The 17963-nt window shown below is 39.3% G+C and overlaps 1 protein-coding gene and 1 long non-coding RNA gene across 4 annotated transcripts in view; one reads left to right on the top strand and one right to left on the bottom strand.

The window, feature by feature from the left end:
* Nucleotides 1-17464, top strand: part of UMAD1 (UBAP1-MVB12-associated (UMA) domain containing 1) — a 240728-nt gene extending 223264 nt beyond the window's left edge. For all 3 annotated transcript variants that reach the window (XM_082472172.1, XM_082472170.1, XM_082472171.1), the window contains one exon: nucleotides 11800-17464. In XM_082472172.1, the coding sequence (XP_082328298.1) occupies nucleotides 11800-12057 (258 nt within the window). In that variant the 3' untranslated portion in view covers nucleotides 12058-17464. The remainder of the gene's footprint in view (nucleotides 1-11799) is intronic.
* LOC309665576 overlaps nucleotides 1-17963 on the bottom strand; it is a 218700-nt gene that overhangs the window by 60371 nt on the left and 140366 nt on the right. The window lies entirely within an intron of this gene.

The raw sequence follows: 17963 nt of genomic DNA, 5'->3' as shown, positions 1-17963 counted from the left end.
AATTCTTCAGGACTGTGGTGTGCATAACAAGCTTGAAGAATTTGTGCACAAAAGCCTAAGCCATTGTGTAACCTTGGCGGTGATCAGATGCTACAGTTTTCTAAGCTATTACAGTTTTTATCCAGCTTGGTACATTTAACCTAGTAATAAGATGCTCAGCTGAACCGTTACTTTAAACGCTGTTTCTAGAGTGGCACAGTCTGTATTTTTGGAACTTCATCCTCTACTCCAGAAAACACTTGTCCGTAGACAGATTGTTACATTTAAGTTCTTTAAAAAATAAAACAACCAGACAGGTAAACTTTAAAATTATTTCTCTTGATGATGACCTTTGTATTGGAGTGGGAACATCAGATTCTGAGTCAGGAGACCCTGAGTACAAGTCTTTGTCAGTTCGTAGTGGTGTGACCGTACATAATCACTAAACTCTGAGCCTCGGAAGATGAGAATAGAAGCAATAGCTTCCCAATCAGATTTAGTGGGTTGTGAGGCTCAAATGAAATAACATGTGAGACAACTTGAAAAACCATGTAAAGCACTAAACAAATATTAATTGCCATTTTTCCAAGATTCTGATTAGAACTTTTCTGATCTCATAGATTTAACTGAATTATGAAACTGATAAAATCATACCAATAAGTTGTTTCATAGAGCATTATAGGGCACGAAAGTTTTAAAAACCATTACTTTGTTATATTTTAAATTTCCAGATCATTTCATATCTGCATGACTTTGGTTTTGCTGGTTTGTTTCTATTTTTTGGTGTGTTTAAGATGCCTCTCTTTTTTACTGTAAATGGAGTTGCTTTGGGAAGTAGAAATTGGTGGGGTCCTAACGTCCTAATACAGGGCACTGCTTTTCCTCACCTGCATCCTGAGCCAATGGAGAAATAAGACCAAAGAGCCAGCAAACAGAGAAACAAGATGGTGCTCACCCTTTTGACTGATAGAGCCTAGGTTGGAGGAGGCGGCTTGGTGTAACAGCTAAAATGGACTTCCACAGTCCCAATAACCCATGTCTAGACTGTGGGGAAAGTTTAAGTCAGCACAGCGCACACTCTTACCCTGGTTACTTGTCTCCCCTCGTCCAAGTAGAGAGAGAAGGAGAAAGAGACTTTCCCCAGGCCTCAGGATCTTGGGTGGTTCAATTTCCCCCATCTAGAAACATGGATCCTTGGCTGTTTTCCACCAACCAGGTAACTCATTCTACCTCCTTGGGGAGGAGTAGGGGGTGGGCAGAAGGCCAGGGTGCTTAAAGAAAAATCCCTCTTTATGGAAACCAAAGAAGAAAGAGGCTTTTCTCTTTAACAGAGGTGAACAGAAACTAAATAAATGGCGTTTACCTCCCCATCCCCTCTCCTACCCACCTCTTCAGCTGTCATCTCTCAGGCTTTCCTCCCCTTACGCTGCTTACCTAGTCCTGCTGCCCTGTTGCTGGCCCTGTACCCCATACCCCTGCCCCCAAGCACAGGCTGCCCTGCAGCTCCGTCAGACTGTATCACATAGTTGTGGAGAAATACTGGCTCCTAAGCAAGGCAGGTTGAAGCTATAGACTGATTGCATCCCCCCAAAATTCTCATGTTGAAACTAATCTCCAGTGTGAGAGTATTTGGAGGCTGGGCCTTTGGGAGGTGATTAGGTCACGAGGGTAAAGACCTCATGGATGAGATAAGGGCACTTATAAAAGAGGCCCCAGGGAGCTCCTTGGACCCTTCTACCATTTGATGTTACAGCGAAAAGAGGGCAGTCTGTGAGCCAGAAAGCAGGCCTTACCACACACTGAATCTGCCAGCACCTTGGTCTTGGACTTCTCAGCCTCCAGAACCATGAGAAATAAACTTCTGTTGTTTATAAGCTACCTAGTCTAAGCAGCCTGAACAGACTAAGACAGTTGATTAAGGGGAATTTGGAGTAGCTAAGGTTAGCTTCTGTCCTTCTCTCAGTGAAAGAAAGGTAGGTCTCTGGTAAAAATATTTCCCAAACAGTTTCATCTCTATTGTGGCAGGACCTCATTGAGCTTCCTTTGGGAGACTTATTTGTGAAATGGTTTATTTGGCAAGTCAAGAACAACCCATCTCTTTCTTCAAGAAATAGATGTAGCTGGGGTCTCAAACTAGTTTTAAGTTCTATCTGACATGTATCACATGTCAGTGATATTGTGGAAAAGAGGTGGTAAAGTCTTATTAGGAAAAAACAAACAAATGCAGAAATCCAGGATTAACATAATATGAAGAAATTTAAATTATTTAGCCATTCGCTAAACATGTATTGATCACCTATCATGAGCCAGGCATTGCTCTGATTGCTAGGGAAATGGAGAGGAAATCTATCGTCCCTGGCTTTGAGCTGCCCATAGTTTTATGAGGGTGACAGAGAATTCGATTCCAGTATGATATATACTGTGAGAGAGGTATGCACAGACTGTTAAGGGAACACACGGACAGGGACATGGCCCAGGTTTAAGGAGTTAGTTGGGGAAATCTTTCTAAAAGAGTCCTGAAGTGCATCCTATAGGCAAGATGAAGGGAGTAGTAAAAGAGAGAAAGATGTCCTAATTTAGGCAAAAGTAATTGAAAATAAGACAAGGCTCAGAGCTAAAAAGAGAGCCTGGCATGTTTGGATAATAGCAATCATTTAAATGGAGTAAAGAGTTTAGAGAACGGTAATAAAAGAAACTGGAGGGATGAGCAAGGCCAGATCATACCTTATGTGCTATGATAAGGAGTTCGTGCTTTTCTCCAAAGGCACTGAGGAGTTTTAAGCAAGGAAGAGCATGTGTTTTAGACATCACCAGTGATAGGGAGAATGTAGCATAGGGGGCAGCTCTGGTAACATTCACGGCAGGAGGCCCTGGTGGCCTGCACTAAGAGAGTGACCGTGGACCTAAAGAGAAATGGATGGACTTGGGGAGACATTAAAAACATCAAAGTCAGTAGGACTGTCATTTACTGGATAGAGGAAGTGAGAGGGAAAGAGAAGTCGAAGATAATTCAGGTTTCTGTGTTGGGCAACTGTGTTAGTACCCTTCACCAATACAGAAAATATTTATTAGGAGAGCATTCGGTTTGGGGTAGACTTAGGGAAAAGATGAGAGCAAGGTTTAGAACACACTGAGTTAAGATCCCTACTGAATATCCGAAAGAAAATGTATAATAGGGTTTGAACATATGGGTTAGGAGCTCTAGATAGAAAGCTGGGTTCGAGATTGGGGTGTGTGTGTGTGTGTGTACACACGCATGTATCAACATACTTATGTACTTTGGGTGGAGGAGTAGGGCAGTAGGCACCTTGGATACGGATAAGCTCATCCAGGGAAGTGTGTTGAGACTAAGAATAAAGGGACAGAAATGAGGCCCTGGAAAATACCATTTCAGAAATAGGCAAAAAAACAGACAGAAGGAAAAACTAACAAGTGTTACAGAAGCCAAGAAATAAAAACTCAAAGAGTCACCTGTTTTAAGTGCAACGAAGAGGTCCTGTAAGTTTAGCACTTCACGTCATCTTCTGAGTTTAGCAAAAGAGTGATTATGAGTAACCTTGGAGAAATCAGTGGCGGTGGAGGGGCAGAGATAGAGGCAGATGGCAGTGGGTGAGGAATGAAGCAGATAGCCAGTGTCAGCAATGGTCCCAGCCCGGCTGAGAAACAAAGTAGAAAGATAGTGTGGGAGGGGAGTTCAGTGGGTGAGATGTCAATGGGCCATATAGACCTGAGGAGAATTTTCTGTAAATGGTGAACTGATTATATGAAAGATGAGCAATTAGGGGACACCTGCTGACTGATGAAGCCATGTCCTCGAAGAGTGGGGCCAAGATGAATGTGGAGCACCGGGGAAGGGTTCGCTTTGGGCAGGAGGAGGGCAGCACAGATGGCTTCAAATGTAGATAAGTCTTTTGGATACAGCAGGTAGAGGAGATCCTCAGCTGATGGTTCCTATTTTCTCTATTAAGTAGGAGGCTAGCCACCTGCTGACAGCAAGGAGGAAGGTGATGATGTTGGGCGAGAGAAGAGAAGGGGTGAAATCCGTGCTGTAAAGAACGAATGGGGGAGGCTTACTGGGAAAATAGGAGATGTCTGGACAGCTTAAGGTTAAAGATCACGAATTTTTATAAACTTCTTAAATATTTTTTCAAAAAAATCACTGGCACAGCCCTTTGTATTTTCAAAACCAGTATTAAACAGGATCCCACATTGAACACACTGTTTCTTCCAGGTTCATTTCCTAAAATGCTCCTCTTTCCTCTTTCCACTGCTCCCCCACTCCAGTTGGCTAGTACAGAAGATTTTCTGGCTTTAGTGAAGCCACTTTTCCAAGAATACATGGAACAGATTACAGAAGCAAGTGACAGCCGGCTTGCTTCTCCTTCTTCACTTACAGTCAGCTGGAGTTCTGAAAAGAGGAAGTTAGGAGAACTTTTTTTCTTTTTTAAAGAAAGATGGGAGAATCAGGAAGCTTGAGCAGGTGGAAACACTGAGGAAAAAAGAAGAGAAAAGGGGAGCAAATAAATAATGAAACAAAAGAAATGAACCAAAATGTAAACTGAAATGATGTCATAAATCAGAAAGAAAGGGGAGCAAAGAAAATACCTGCTTTCTAACCTAGCCTCTTAGTTTGCTACCAAAATATGTAGTATCCTTGAACTAGGAGCCCAAGTCACATGGAACACAGAAGTTTTGAGTGATTTCAGCTCTCTTCTGCCTAATTTATCTGTATCAGTGGCAAAGTATTCTGGGCTTTTGTTTGTTTCTTTGGACCAACGCCTTAATTTAAAAATCAAGTCTAGGGTATCGGAGGAACAAAGGGACCAGATTCAGCGCCATTCAAAATATTTAATGGGTGCTTGTCATGTGCAGGTATGACTGTTCTGGGTGGTGGGGATTTGCAGAAAAACAGGAAATAGTCTCTACCTTTGCAATATAATTTCTCCCAATTGAAAGGAGACTATTGCTTAGGACTTATGTAGGTGGCAGAGCCCAATCCTCTGGCTTTTATCAGCTAGCCGGACATTTATTGGCAAGTAACTTCTTAGAAAAAATAAGAAGCTTGAGTACTGCTTTAACTGTGCCATTGCTTGTATCACCTTTTCCTAACCTCTTGTCCCCTGATGCTTCTGACTCAGATTTGCCCCCTACCCCACCCCCATCAAGACGCTGATGTAACGCAAGCAGATAGATAGCAGCTGAAGCCAAAATAGAATGGATAGTTATCTGAGGAGATAAAGTGACGGTGTTCCCTGTTCAGGCTATTGTTCAAGGGAACATGTCTTTTATTTATAGACATAGAATTTAAAGGCATAGACAGTCAGAGCTGGATATTACCTCTTCTTACTATAATTCGTTTCCTAGAAGTATGGTTGATATAGCTACCTTCTTTGCATGTAAATTGAATGTGATAGATGGGTGTTTTGTACTTGGTTTCATGTTCTTTTAATAGGTTCTGTTACCGTTTGGGTTAAGGCTGGTTTCTAAATTTTAATGCTTCAGTATTTTGCTTTTATAGGACACTATTTTATCTCTACTTATCTGAGACACGGGTTGCAGAAAAAGGCAGGAGGTTTTAAAAGATGCCAAATATAGGTGATGTTCATATTAATAAACTATTCATACTTTAGTCTGGTATGGCTAAGTAGATGAAGTCTCCAAATTGTTAGCGGGTTTGCAAAGTTGGCTCCCCTTAATAGATTTCATGGCGGTTAGTGGAGCCTTTGTGCCAGGAAAAATGTAGTAGTCTGTTCTTAAACCTCCATTTCCTTGCTTCCAAACACCCAAGAGTGAGGTTCACAAGGATGCCACTAACCTTCTGTTGCTCTGGGAAAGTGACTTCATTTTTCTAAGACTTTACTAAAAAGTGTTATGTGCCTTGTACTCTTGGAGTGTGTTTTTTCCTAAGCTCTAAGAAGATCTTACAGATTGAACCTCATGATTTTTTACAGCCCTTCTGCAAGAAAGGGAAGAATAGTGCCTATAAACCACTTTGAATTATTCGAAACAAAGATAATAGAATGTAAGGAACCCAAGATAAACCTGGCCAGCCCATTTTTAACAGGTTAACTGATGAACAAGAAATAATTTTTATACAAACATGAAAACAGCTGATTAATTGTAAACTTTGTTTGTTGTCATGATACAAATAAGGAAATTTATTTTCTCCCTGAGATGAAAAAAGATTCTGACATGGTATACCCATGTTTACCCGTGTAAGGGCAAACATTAATTTGAAAAAGAAGTATTAAAGCTAGATTATATGAAGGAACTTACATTCAAGAATATTATCATAGCAGCATTTCTGTGAACAGGATTAATCACAAAAGTAACAAATATGCTTTATGAACATAATATTTGAAGTATTTTTTTTTAATTTGGCTATTAACCATAAGGTTAATTGATTCTTTTCTTCCTGCTCCACTGTGGTTAACATACTCATTCTTCCCTTTAAAGACCCATTGTATTATGCAAATGAAAGAGATTGAAAGACTTTGTGTCTAAGAGAGAAGGCTGCTTTTTGCAGGGGGACTCATGCACCTGTCTCAGCCTTCAGCCCCCCACCTCTGCTGCCATTGGCTGCCAAGCTAGGGACTCAGTGATCAGGGTTAGTGGGTGTAGGGTCCTTGAATTTTGACTCCCATTTTCTTTGTGACTTACTCTGATTTTGTCTTATAATTTCTCCCCTTCCAACTCTCAGCATGCCAACAGCAGCTGCATCATGGCACTCACCCTTGCTGCCAAGAGGGCAGGCAGCCTCCTTGGAGACTGGAACGTGGCACTCTAGCCAACGGTTAAGAAATAGATACTGGAGTAAGACATATAGCACCGCTGATATGCAGAGCCTTCTAGGAGGCATTTAGTGGAACACTGTGTCCACAGTATTTTTTAACTTAATTTAAATTTTGGAAACTTTCTATTATGGAAAGTCTTCAAACATATACAAAGGTAGAAAGAATACTGTAGTACATGCCCACGTACCTTCCTATCTCTCCGTTTCACCCATGATCAACTCATAGACAATCTTGTTTCACTGTCCATGGCGTTTTCCCCATGGTTTATCCAGGCTACTGGTAGATTCATTTCCAGGGATAAATGTCTCTTAAATTATAGTTCCTTTTCCATCCTTCCTCAGTCTAAGATCTGTCACCTTAATGATTTTCTCAATCCTTTCTTCCTAAAGGTAAAAGCTAGTAGAGTCGTTTTTTCCTTCTAAATTAAGCCAAGATGCTATGTTAGTAACTGTCATATTTTCCAGTACTGTCCCCTAAATTTTCGAGGCTTTGTTCATCCAGTTAGCCAGTCTACCCAAAGCATGGCTGAAAGGTACAGGATCTTAGAATATAGAAGTTTCAAGATCACTGAGTTTGATTCTCGGTTTTACCACAGACGAGCTAGCTGTGTAACCTGAGACAACTTCCTTAACCTTTCTGTGCCTCAGTGTCCTCTTGCTTTTAACATGAGACTAGTAATAGGACACGCCGTACATTACTGTTGCAAGACTTAAGTGAGTTCATATACTTAGACCGCTTAGATGGAGCCTGGTACAAAGTAAGTGTTCAACGTATGCTAGTTGCTGTCACCATCACCACCATCATCATCATTTTTTGCCCCTCACCACTCATTTTACAGAATAGAGCACTGAGGCCCAGGTGGATGAAGCAGCCCCCTTCAAGGCATATGGCAGTTTTATCAGGAGACCTTGAACAAGAAACCACATGGCTCAATTCCTTTATTATACTAGATATAGTCTGTCCTCAAGGAATTATGCTCTGACAGACAAGAATGATTTGTAAAGGAAAGGGAAGAGCATTAATAAAAGCATGAACAAAGGAATAACTATTGCTGCCAGAGAGGTTAAACCTTAGAAGTTGTATGTTTAGAAAGCAGAGTGCTCCGGGTTAACATACCTCCTTTTTAGTGGAGGTGAGATTTTAAGAATGCTTTTGTTTAAGAAAGGAGATGATTTGGCTAATGAAACTGGAGAACATTCTGTACTCAGGGAGAAAGAGAAGAAAGTTCAAGTATGGGATGCGATCAACAGATCTAGGGAACATTTGCCCATGAGATTAAGAGAGAAGACAAAATATAAGAGGAGAGGGGAAGGTAAGATTGTTTGAACCATCCGTGAATGTCAAAAAAACAAAAGAAATGGATGGATCCTAGACTTTATCTAAAGCCAAGAGGGGTCTGACATTCCTAAAGTTTTTATTTATGACTGACTTTTAACATGTGCTAAGCATTATTCTGCTTACTCATAAATTACTTACTACTTATATTACTTCATATAATTCTCATAACAATTCTATGAAATAGGTACTACTATTGATTTCCTAATACAGCTAAGGAAACAGACGCAGAGAAGTTGAATAACTTGTCCAAGGCCATTTGCTTATTAATAGGCAGGATTTGTACCCAAGTAGTCTAGCTCTATGCTCTGTGTTTTTAAACACTTTGCCATGCTGGCCCATGGTGACCAAAGCCCTGGTGCATCTGTAATCTTGAGGAAACCAGTGTATAGTGATGCCCTTTAAAGAAGCTGGAATTGTGGCATCATTACTCACTGATACCTGTGCTCTCGGCTGACCCAGGGACACTTACTATTTAAATCCCAGTCAGGTTTCAGGAAGCAGATTCTGTCCATTCATTGCATATATGGACCTTTCTAAAAAGCTTTGTCATCACCGGGTGAGGTTACATTTGTTCTAGTTGCCATCCTAAGAAAAAGTATTCTGGTATTTTATTTTCACATGAAGCTGTAAAACAACTCTTGATAGGGATGTGTTTGGTAACTTCATTCATCCAGAGTCATTTTACTACACAGGTATTTCTTGAGAGCCTCTGTTCTAGGTGTTGGGGGAGGCCTGTGAAGAGAGCAGTTCCTTCTCTACAGAATCTCCGTGGAGTTTTCCTTTCTTAGGAGCTTCTTCTCTTTAGCATATAAACAGACATTGTTTCTCCCAACTTAAAAAAGAAAAAGAAAAATCAAGAGAAAGCCCTCATGACCCCACTTCCCTTTCCAGCTACTGGCCATATCTCTTTTCCCGTTTACAGCATAATGTCTGGAAAATAGTCTGTTCTCGTATTTGTCTTCACTTTCTCTCCTCCCATCCTCTTTTAAACACACACCAAGCCGACTTTCTCCACCAGGTTGCACTAGCTCCAGGCTTGAATTACATCCCTCTGCCCACTAACAGCTCCACGTAGATGTCTGCTAGGCACAGGGAACATCCAAAACTGAACTCGTGATCTTCCTGTCCAAGCCCCATCCCTGTGAATGGAGAACCCATCCTTATTGCTCAGGCCAAAAACTTTGGCCTCATACTTGACTCCACTCTTGTTCTCACACCCCACCATCTATTCCATCAGCACATCCTATTGACTTTAACCTTCAAGTCTATCCAAAACCCAACCGCTTTCTCTCACCTTTACTATCACATCCCTAATCCACATCACCATCATCTCTCTTTCCCAGCTGGTCTTCCTACTTCCTTCCCTGGCCCTGTACCCCTCACTGCCTGCTGTCAACATGGCAACCAAAGAATTCTTTTAAGCCATCAGTCAGAATGTATCTCCTCTGCAAAAATATGTTCTTCAACAATTTTTAATCCCACATGCAACAACATGGATGAATCTCATACATACACTGTTGAGTGAAAAAAGCTGCAACAAAAATGTCTGATTGCCTTCATTTAAAATATAAAAATAGGTGACTCAGTCTATGTTGTTAGAAGTCGGAATGGTGATCTAGGGGTCAGGGAGTTGACTGTGACTGAAAGAGAGCACCACTCTCTTTCTATGACCCTATAGAAATAGGGTCATTTCTATTTCCTGATCTGGGTAGCGGTTGCTCATAGGTGTTTCGCCTGTTAAAATTTAGCCAGCTATACACTTATGATGTACCTCCTTTCTGTTTGTATTTCGCACTTCCATAAAAAGTTTTACAAAATTGTTATTTCTTACACAGAAAATCATTCTCCTCTAGATTTAGAGATAGGAATTTATCAGCATTTATAGCCATTATAATATAAGCCCTATTCAGGCAAAAGTCTTGTCTGCTTTCATTTATTCAACAAATATTTACTGAACGCTAGACACTCATCCTGGCATTTGGGATACAGCAGTGAACATGAGAGACAAAAACTCCTTAAGCTTCTGAGGTATGATAATCAGAATAAATTATATACCATTATAACCAGGTGCCAAGGACTATGGAGAGGAGAGGCAGGCAGGGAATGCTGGAGTGGACGAGGTGAGGTGGCAGGAAACAGTCAGGAAAGGCCTCACTGAGAAGGTGACATTTGGGCCACCACTGGGAAGGAGGGGAGGGAAAGAGCCCTGTGTTTATGTGGGAGAAGAACCTCTTGGGCGGAGGATCTGGAAAACAAAGGCCTGAGGCAGAAGCAGGCTGACTGTGCACGAGCCACGGCAAGGAGACAGTGGAACTAGAGGGGCCTGAGCAAGGACAGGCCAGCCGGGCTAAGGTCAGAGAAGTACCCGAGGCCAGATCACAATGGGCCTTGTAAAGACTCGGGAGTTTGATTCTCCATGAGACTGGGGGGTGGGGGGGGGAATAAATTTTTGCCTGACCTGGTTTGAGTTAGGTTTCAGCTGCAGGTTGTTCGTTCTCATTGCTGTAAATATACTTCTGTTTATTATCCATTCTACTATTGATGAATTGGTACCAGCTCACTCTACCAGCTCAGGGCTTGCATTGAGTGCTACTGTGAACACCCTAGTGCTGCATGGCTTTTGGTAAACTCCTGTATGCAAGACATACCAACTTTAAAAGAAATTGAACAAGATGTATCAATTCTTCTTATTTGAATAACTTACATAACAGGATTTTAGTTCCAGCAAAAGGCAGGTTATCAACCACTATGTACGGTACACATTAGAGGTAAATTCCCAAGTATGTATTAGGGTAAAGCAGTAACGTTTGCAAGACAGAGAATACAAAGATAGGTAAAATAGATTATTTGCCCTCAAGGACCCGAGATTCTAGTTGGGGATAAGACATAAGCACGTGAAACAGCAACTAGCAAGGACATGTAAAGGAAATGCCAAATAATATCCTGGGCAATTTGCCCCATAGTCATTCTCAAGTGAGCAAGGTCACTTTGAACTATGTTGATATAAGATTTCAGAAGGAAGCTGGGGATTCTGTGGAGCCTGAAAGCTGACATCAGATTTGGAAAAGCAGAGAAAGACTTTGTGGACATTATCTGGGCTAGCGAAACAGCAAGAGGGCCCATTTGTATTGAAGGGGCCCGTAGGTGGTCCATCTGAATAAGAGTAGGGCTTAGGATTCATTTTAAAACCTAGTAGAGGACTTCCCTGGTGGCGCAGTGGTTAAGAATCCACCTGCCAATGCAGGGGACACGGGTTCGAGCCCTGGTCCAGGAAGATCCCACATGCCGCGGAGCAACTAAGCCCATGCACCACAACTACTGAAGCCCGCGTGCCTAGAGCCCGTGAGCCACAACAAGAGAAGCCACTGCAGTGAGAAGCCCGTGCACCGCAACGAAGAGTAGCCCCCGCTCGCTGCAACTAGAGAAAGCCCACGACAGCAACAAAGACCCAACGCAGCCAAAAATAAATAAATTAATTTTTAAAAAAAATAAATAAAACCTAGTAGAGATATAGATGGATTTATTTCTCAAGTAAGTAAATAGCTGCGTTCTAATCTGGGAATGTTTATATATTCCACATTTCTCAATCAATCACTTTGATATATTAATGCCACATTTTGATATATTAATGCCATATAACCTCAAAGTCCATAAGGTCTAAATGACTTAAGTATATATGTATTTTTAGATTGGCAAAGAAAACTCATCCAGTGTGACTGTAGCAGGCCCCGAGATGGAAAATAAGGCAGGCCAGACTCTGGAAAACAGCTCATTAATGGCCGAGCTTCTGAGCGACGTACCCTTCACCTTGGCCCCGCATGTGCTGGCCGTGCAGGGCACCATCAGTGACCTTCCCGACCACTTACTCTCCTATGATGTCAGCGAAAACTTATCAAGGTTTTGGTATGATTTCACTCTTGAAAACTCAGTGCTCTATGGTTCGTAATCTTTATGTCTGTTTGCACCTTAACAGCTTTAAGGCAAAAGTTTGCCTCTTTTATTTAACCTGTGTGATGTTTTTTGTCATTTCCCTGTTTAAAGGCCCTTAAAGGCCCTCAGAAAAGCAAGGATCATAAAGCAAATAATATTACATTCATTGCTCTATTTTTTTTAGAATAAAGCATATTTGTATAAAAAGTAAACTTAAGATCTACTACTTCCTTTTCCCCCTAATAATAAATACAAATATTAATTTATCAAGGTTTTATGGAAGGAGTAGATTCCGTCAGCCGGTCTCTCAAAATACAACACCTCACATTTATCTTAGAAGAACTGTGAAAAAGAACTGAGGCATTTTTCTTAGTTACCACAAGAAACTGAAGAAGTCTCCACTTAGAGGGAGTGTGATTTCTCTTCTCTGGTTTGGAAGAAACTTACTTAATGTTTTCCCCTTTCTCCTTCCACTGTGTTTATTAATGAATTCAGAAAAAAAAAAGAAAAAAGTTGGCAGTTAGTTAGTTAGCTTAATTTCTTCAGTCTTGATTTAGACATTGATGTGGAAATTTACAACTTTTCCTAGAAAGCAATGGTAGTTTGCTGATATAAGAATGCTGTAAGAAGAATGCTCTGGATACTGTTTCTTTTGAGTGACAGATTTTGGTTTCCTAATCCCATGGCAGTCTTTTCCACCTTGATGGAGTCCTGAGTGAGTTCCTGCCTTTGTTTTTTGCTACTTCACGGTTTGCTCTCTCACCAGCTTTCCAAAGAACGTTCCCTGCTTCTGCCTCAGTTGGCATTTGTTCTCCTTACCACCTATGTTCCCGGTTTATGAAGAGATCCATATTTCCTTTCAACCTCTCTGCCTCCCAAAGAAAAGCATCTCATAATGATATGTATTATTGCTGATAAAGCCCTTATTTAGAAATTCGTTGGCCACGATACAGATGGAAATGTTTTACTGCTACAAAAAGTGCAACTGACTCATTTCCAATTAGAGTGTAGGCAAAACACCTAAACAGGACTTTTAGTTCGTGAATATCTGTTATTTATTCCAACTAAAATAGAAAATTGCCATTGGTCCATAAACTGTAAAGGGAAGAGGTAAATTGTGACAGAGCATTTTCTATGCCATGGAAAATTTAAATCACATTTGTTCTGATGAGGAGTGGCAATACAATTTATTGATTCTGTGCCAAATCTTAAATATATTTTTCACAAAGGTAGAGTGCCATAGCAAAACTAAATACTGTGCATAAAGGTACATGAGTTATTCAAGTGTTAATGTGTCATGCATGTTTGTTTAATATATGTGGCATGGTCTTGATAAAATGTTATATTATTTAAAAGTTAAACGTACATTTCCATTGACAGAAATATGCTTCACTTACAAATAATGCTACCATATGAGGTGAATGATTAAATTAGAGCTTCACATAGTTTTCATAAAACATCAGTCTAAGAAATCTAACTTATTACTAAGAAAAATGTGACCATTTTATAGCAGTTTTTGTGAAAACATATATCTTTTTTTTAATATCCGTGTTAATGTACAGCCAATGTTAAAGCCAAGTGTAAGCATGTTATCAATTTGTCTATGTGTTAAATTTTGTCTAAAGTACTTATACATTTCATTTATATGTATGTCTACCATGTTATAAATATGCTTGTATTTTCATTTGTCTATAAAAGATATTTAAATAAACATGAATTTTTAAAAACTGATATTTTTATTATTTTCAGATCAGAAAAATGATTTTCTTTGCATTATTCATATCTGAGTGCAAGTTATTGATTCTTTGAAAGGCCAAGATTTAAGTACATAGTTTTTGTGGTCCAGAGAAAATTACGAAATTTCCTCTTATATGTAAGTTTTAAGGAATAACATAGAAAATGGTAAGATCACTAGTCCTGGCTTAATAAGACTAGAGATTTGGGAAAAATCACCTACCTGAACATCTTAAGGTAGATCCCCATCATCACAAGATTTAGTAAAGGCCAGTGTTAATGACCTATTTTTAACAAAAAACATTGTAAAAATGTCCATTTTAATTTTCTTACTCTATATTAAATCAATGTTTTACTTTTTGAAAACTGGAAGAACATTACAAATCAACTAGCCAACTCCATTTTACCAAAGAGAAACCTGAAGCCTAGAAAGGTTAAATGATTTAAGTCACCTAGTTAGTGATAAATATTTCCTTTAATATTGTTAATAATTATAATATGAATTATAACAAAGCTTGTATGCTCTGGTGCATTTGAGGCAACCAGAGTTTGTAATGGCTCCCTTACTTACAAGCTGTGGGATTTGAAGTTAGTCCCTTGATTTCTTGTGTCCTTAGTTCCTTCTCCAGTTAAATAGTAATTGTATGCATCTTGCAGGGTTATGTTAGGTTTTAGATGGTGTATGTCAAATGCCTGGCAGCATAAATCTCGAACACACCATAGGTGTTCTGGGAAAGGGAGCTCTTATAATTCTCATTACTAACCACACATACAACAGTCTAATGAAATGCAAAATACATACTAACTGAACTGCTTAACGAGTAATATAAAAATATATAGCCACCTACATTTATATTGTAGATCCCTCCTGCCCCATTATTTTTTTCTATACTAAATACCTCACTAATAAAAATATTGCTAAAATATGTTGGTTGACTCTTCTGCAATTCCTTAGTTAAGAATTCCATAGGGAACACTTTTTTCCCTCTCCTTATCAAGCATCATGGTCCTTTTCCTCAATACAAGTTATCATTGTAAAGTACTGTAGGTATAGAATATACAAGCAATTTTACTGAATCTTATTGTTAACCCTAAAATACATTCAGGAAGTTCCATGATTTTTTTCTTTTTTTTTCCAGCTCTCTTTAACGACATTTGCATTCTTTCCTAAAAACAGAATTAGGAGATTCTGGCCAATTTATTAATCTGTTTAATTAAACTTTGATTAACTGAACTTTTAAAATCGTACCATTAAATATTAACAAGAGCACATTTCTTGTTAACAATTCCGGAAACCCAAATAGTTTTTTTAAGTAAACATTCATTGACACCAACACTTTTTTTCTCTTTCTCAAAGTAAAATGATAAATTGAAAACAGTATAAATTGAAAACTCTAATTCAAAAAGATACCTGTACCCCAATGTTCATAGCAGCACTATTTACAATAGCCAATACATGGGAGCAACCTAAATGTCTATCAACAGATGAATGGATAAGGAAGTTGTGGTGTGTATATATATATATATATATATATATATATATATATATATATATACACACACACACACACACAATAGAATATTACTCAGCCATAAAGATGAAATAATGCCAGTTGCAGCAATATGGATGGACCTAGAGATTCTCTATCTTACTTTACTTAGTATGATAAAGCCAATATCATATGATATCACTTATATGTGGAATCTAAAAAAATGATACAAATGAACTGACTTACAAAACAGAAATAGATTCACAGACATAGAAAACAAACTTAGGGTTTACCAAAGGGTATAGCGGGGTTGGGGGAGATAAATTAGGATTTGGGGATTAACAAATACATACTATATATAAAATAGGTAAACAACAAGGACCTACTGTATAGCACAGGGAACTATACTCAATATCTGGTAATAACCTGTAATGGAAAAGAATCTGAAAAAAAATTTATGTGTATGTATAATGGAGTCACTGCTATATACCCGAAATTAACAAAACATTGTAAATTACTTCTATTAAAATACACTTTATTGGCGTGAGCCCTCCTGGAGGCCACCATTTTCTTACAAAGACATGGCCCTACTCCACATCCTGTAGGCTCCAGTGCTGGGACACCTCAAGCCAAACCAACAGGGCAGGAACACTGTCCCACCCATCTGCAGACAGGCTGCTTAAAGTCTTCCTGAGCCCACAGCCCTCTAAACACACCCCTTAGCTTGGCCCTGCCCACCAGAGGGAAAAGACCCAGCTCCACCCACCAGTGGGCAGAAACCAGTCCCTCTCACCAGGAAGCCTGCACAAGCCTCTTAGACAGCCAGGGTGCAGAGAGGAGAAGCAAGAAGAACTACAACTCTGCAGCCTGTGGAATGGAAACCACAGTCACAGAAAGTTAGACAAAATGACATGGCAGAGGATTATGTCCCAGATGAAGGAACAAGATAAAACCCCAGAAGAACAACTAAGTGAAGTGGAGATAGGCAATCTACCTGGAAAAGAATTCAGAGTAATGATAATAAAAATGATCCAAGATCTTGGGAAAAAAATGGAGGCACGGATCAAGAAGATTAAAGAAATGTTTAACAAGGACCTAGAAGAACTAAAGAACAAACAACCAGAGGTGAACAATACAATAACTGAAATGAAAAATACACTAGAAGGAATCAATAGCAGAATAACTGAGGCAGAAGAACGGATAAGTGAGCTGAAAGACAGAATGGTGGAAATCACTGTTGCAAAACAGAACAAAGAAAAAAGAATGAAAAATGAGGACAGTCTAAGACACCTCTGGGACAACATTAAATGCACCAACATTGGCATTATAGCGGTTCCAGAAGGAGAAGAGAGAGAGAAGGGACCTGAGAAAATATTTGAAGAGATAATAGCTGAAAAATTCCCTAACATGGGAAAGGAAACAGTCACCCAAGTCCAGAAGCACAGAGAGTCCCAGGCAGGATAAATCCAAGAAGGAACATGCCAAGACACATAGTAATCAAATTGACAAAAATTAAAGACAAAGAGAAAAATCTTAAAAGCAGCAAGGAAAAAGCAACAAATAACATACAAGAGAATCCCCATAAGGTTATCAGCTGATTTCTCAGCAGAAACGCTGCAGACCAGAAGGGAGTGGCATGACATATTTAAAGTGATGAAAGGGAAGAACCTACAACCATGAATACTCTGCCCAGCAAGGCTCTCATTTAGATTTGATGGAGCAATCAAAAGCTTTACAGACAAGCAAAAGCTAAGAGAATTCAGCACCATCAGACCAGCTTTGCAACATAAGCTAAAGGAACTTCTCTAGGTGGAAAAGAAAAGGCCACAACTAGAAACAAGAAAATTACAACTGGGAAAGCTCCAGTAAAGGCAAACATAAAGTAAAGGTAGGAAATCATCCACACACAAATATGATATCAAAACCAGCAATTGTGAGAAGAGGAGAGCACAAATGCAGGATGTTGGAAATGCATTTGAAATTAAAAGACCAGCAACTTAAAACAATCTTGTCTATATATAGACTGCTATATCAAAACCTCATGGTAACCACAAACCAAAAATCTGCAATAGATACGCACACAAAAAAAGAAAAAAGGAATCCAAACACAGCACTGAAGTTACTCATCAAATCACAAGAGGAGAGAACAAAACAGGAAGGGAAGAAAACACCTACAAAAATAAATCCAAAACAACCAAATGGCAATAAGAACATACATACCGATAATTACCTTAAACATAAACAGATTAAATGCTCCAACCAGTGGTACATATACACAATGGAATATTACTCAGCCATAAAAAAGAACGAAATAATGCCATTTGCAGCAACATGGATGGACCTAGAGATTGTCACACTGAGTGAAGTAAGTCAGCGAAGGACAAATATCATATATTATTGCTTATATGTGGAATCTAAAAAAATGGTACAAATGAACTTATTTACAAAACAGAGAGTTACAGGTGTAGAAAACAATCTTATGGTTACCGGGGGGAAGTGGGGGAGGGATAAATGGGAGATTGGGATCAACATATACATACTATTATATATAAAATAGATAACTAATAAAGACCTACTGTATAGCACAGGGAACTCTACTCCGTAATGACCTATATGGGAAAGAATCCAAAAAGAGTTGATATATGTATATATGTATATGTATATCTAATTCACTTTGCTGTACAGCAAAAAGTAACAC

Source organism: Balaenoptera physalus, assembly GCF_965194825.1.
Source record: "Balaenoptera physalus genome assembly, chromosome: 8".
Lineage (NCBI taxonomy): Eukaryota > Metazoa > Chordata > Mammalia > Artiodactyla > Balaenopteridae > Balaenoptera > Balaenoptera physalus.
The sequence above is the reverse complement of the archived record's forward strand: the minus strand, read 5'-3'. Positions and strand labels throughout refer to the sequence as shown.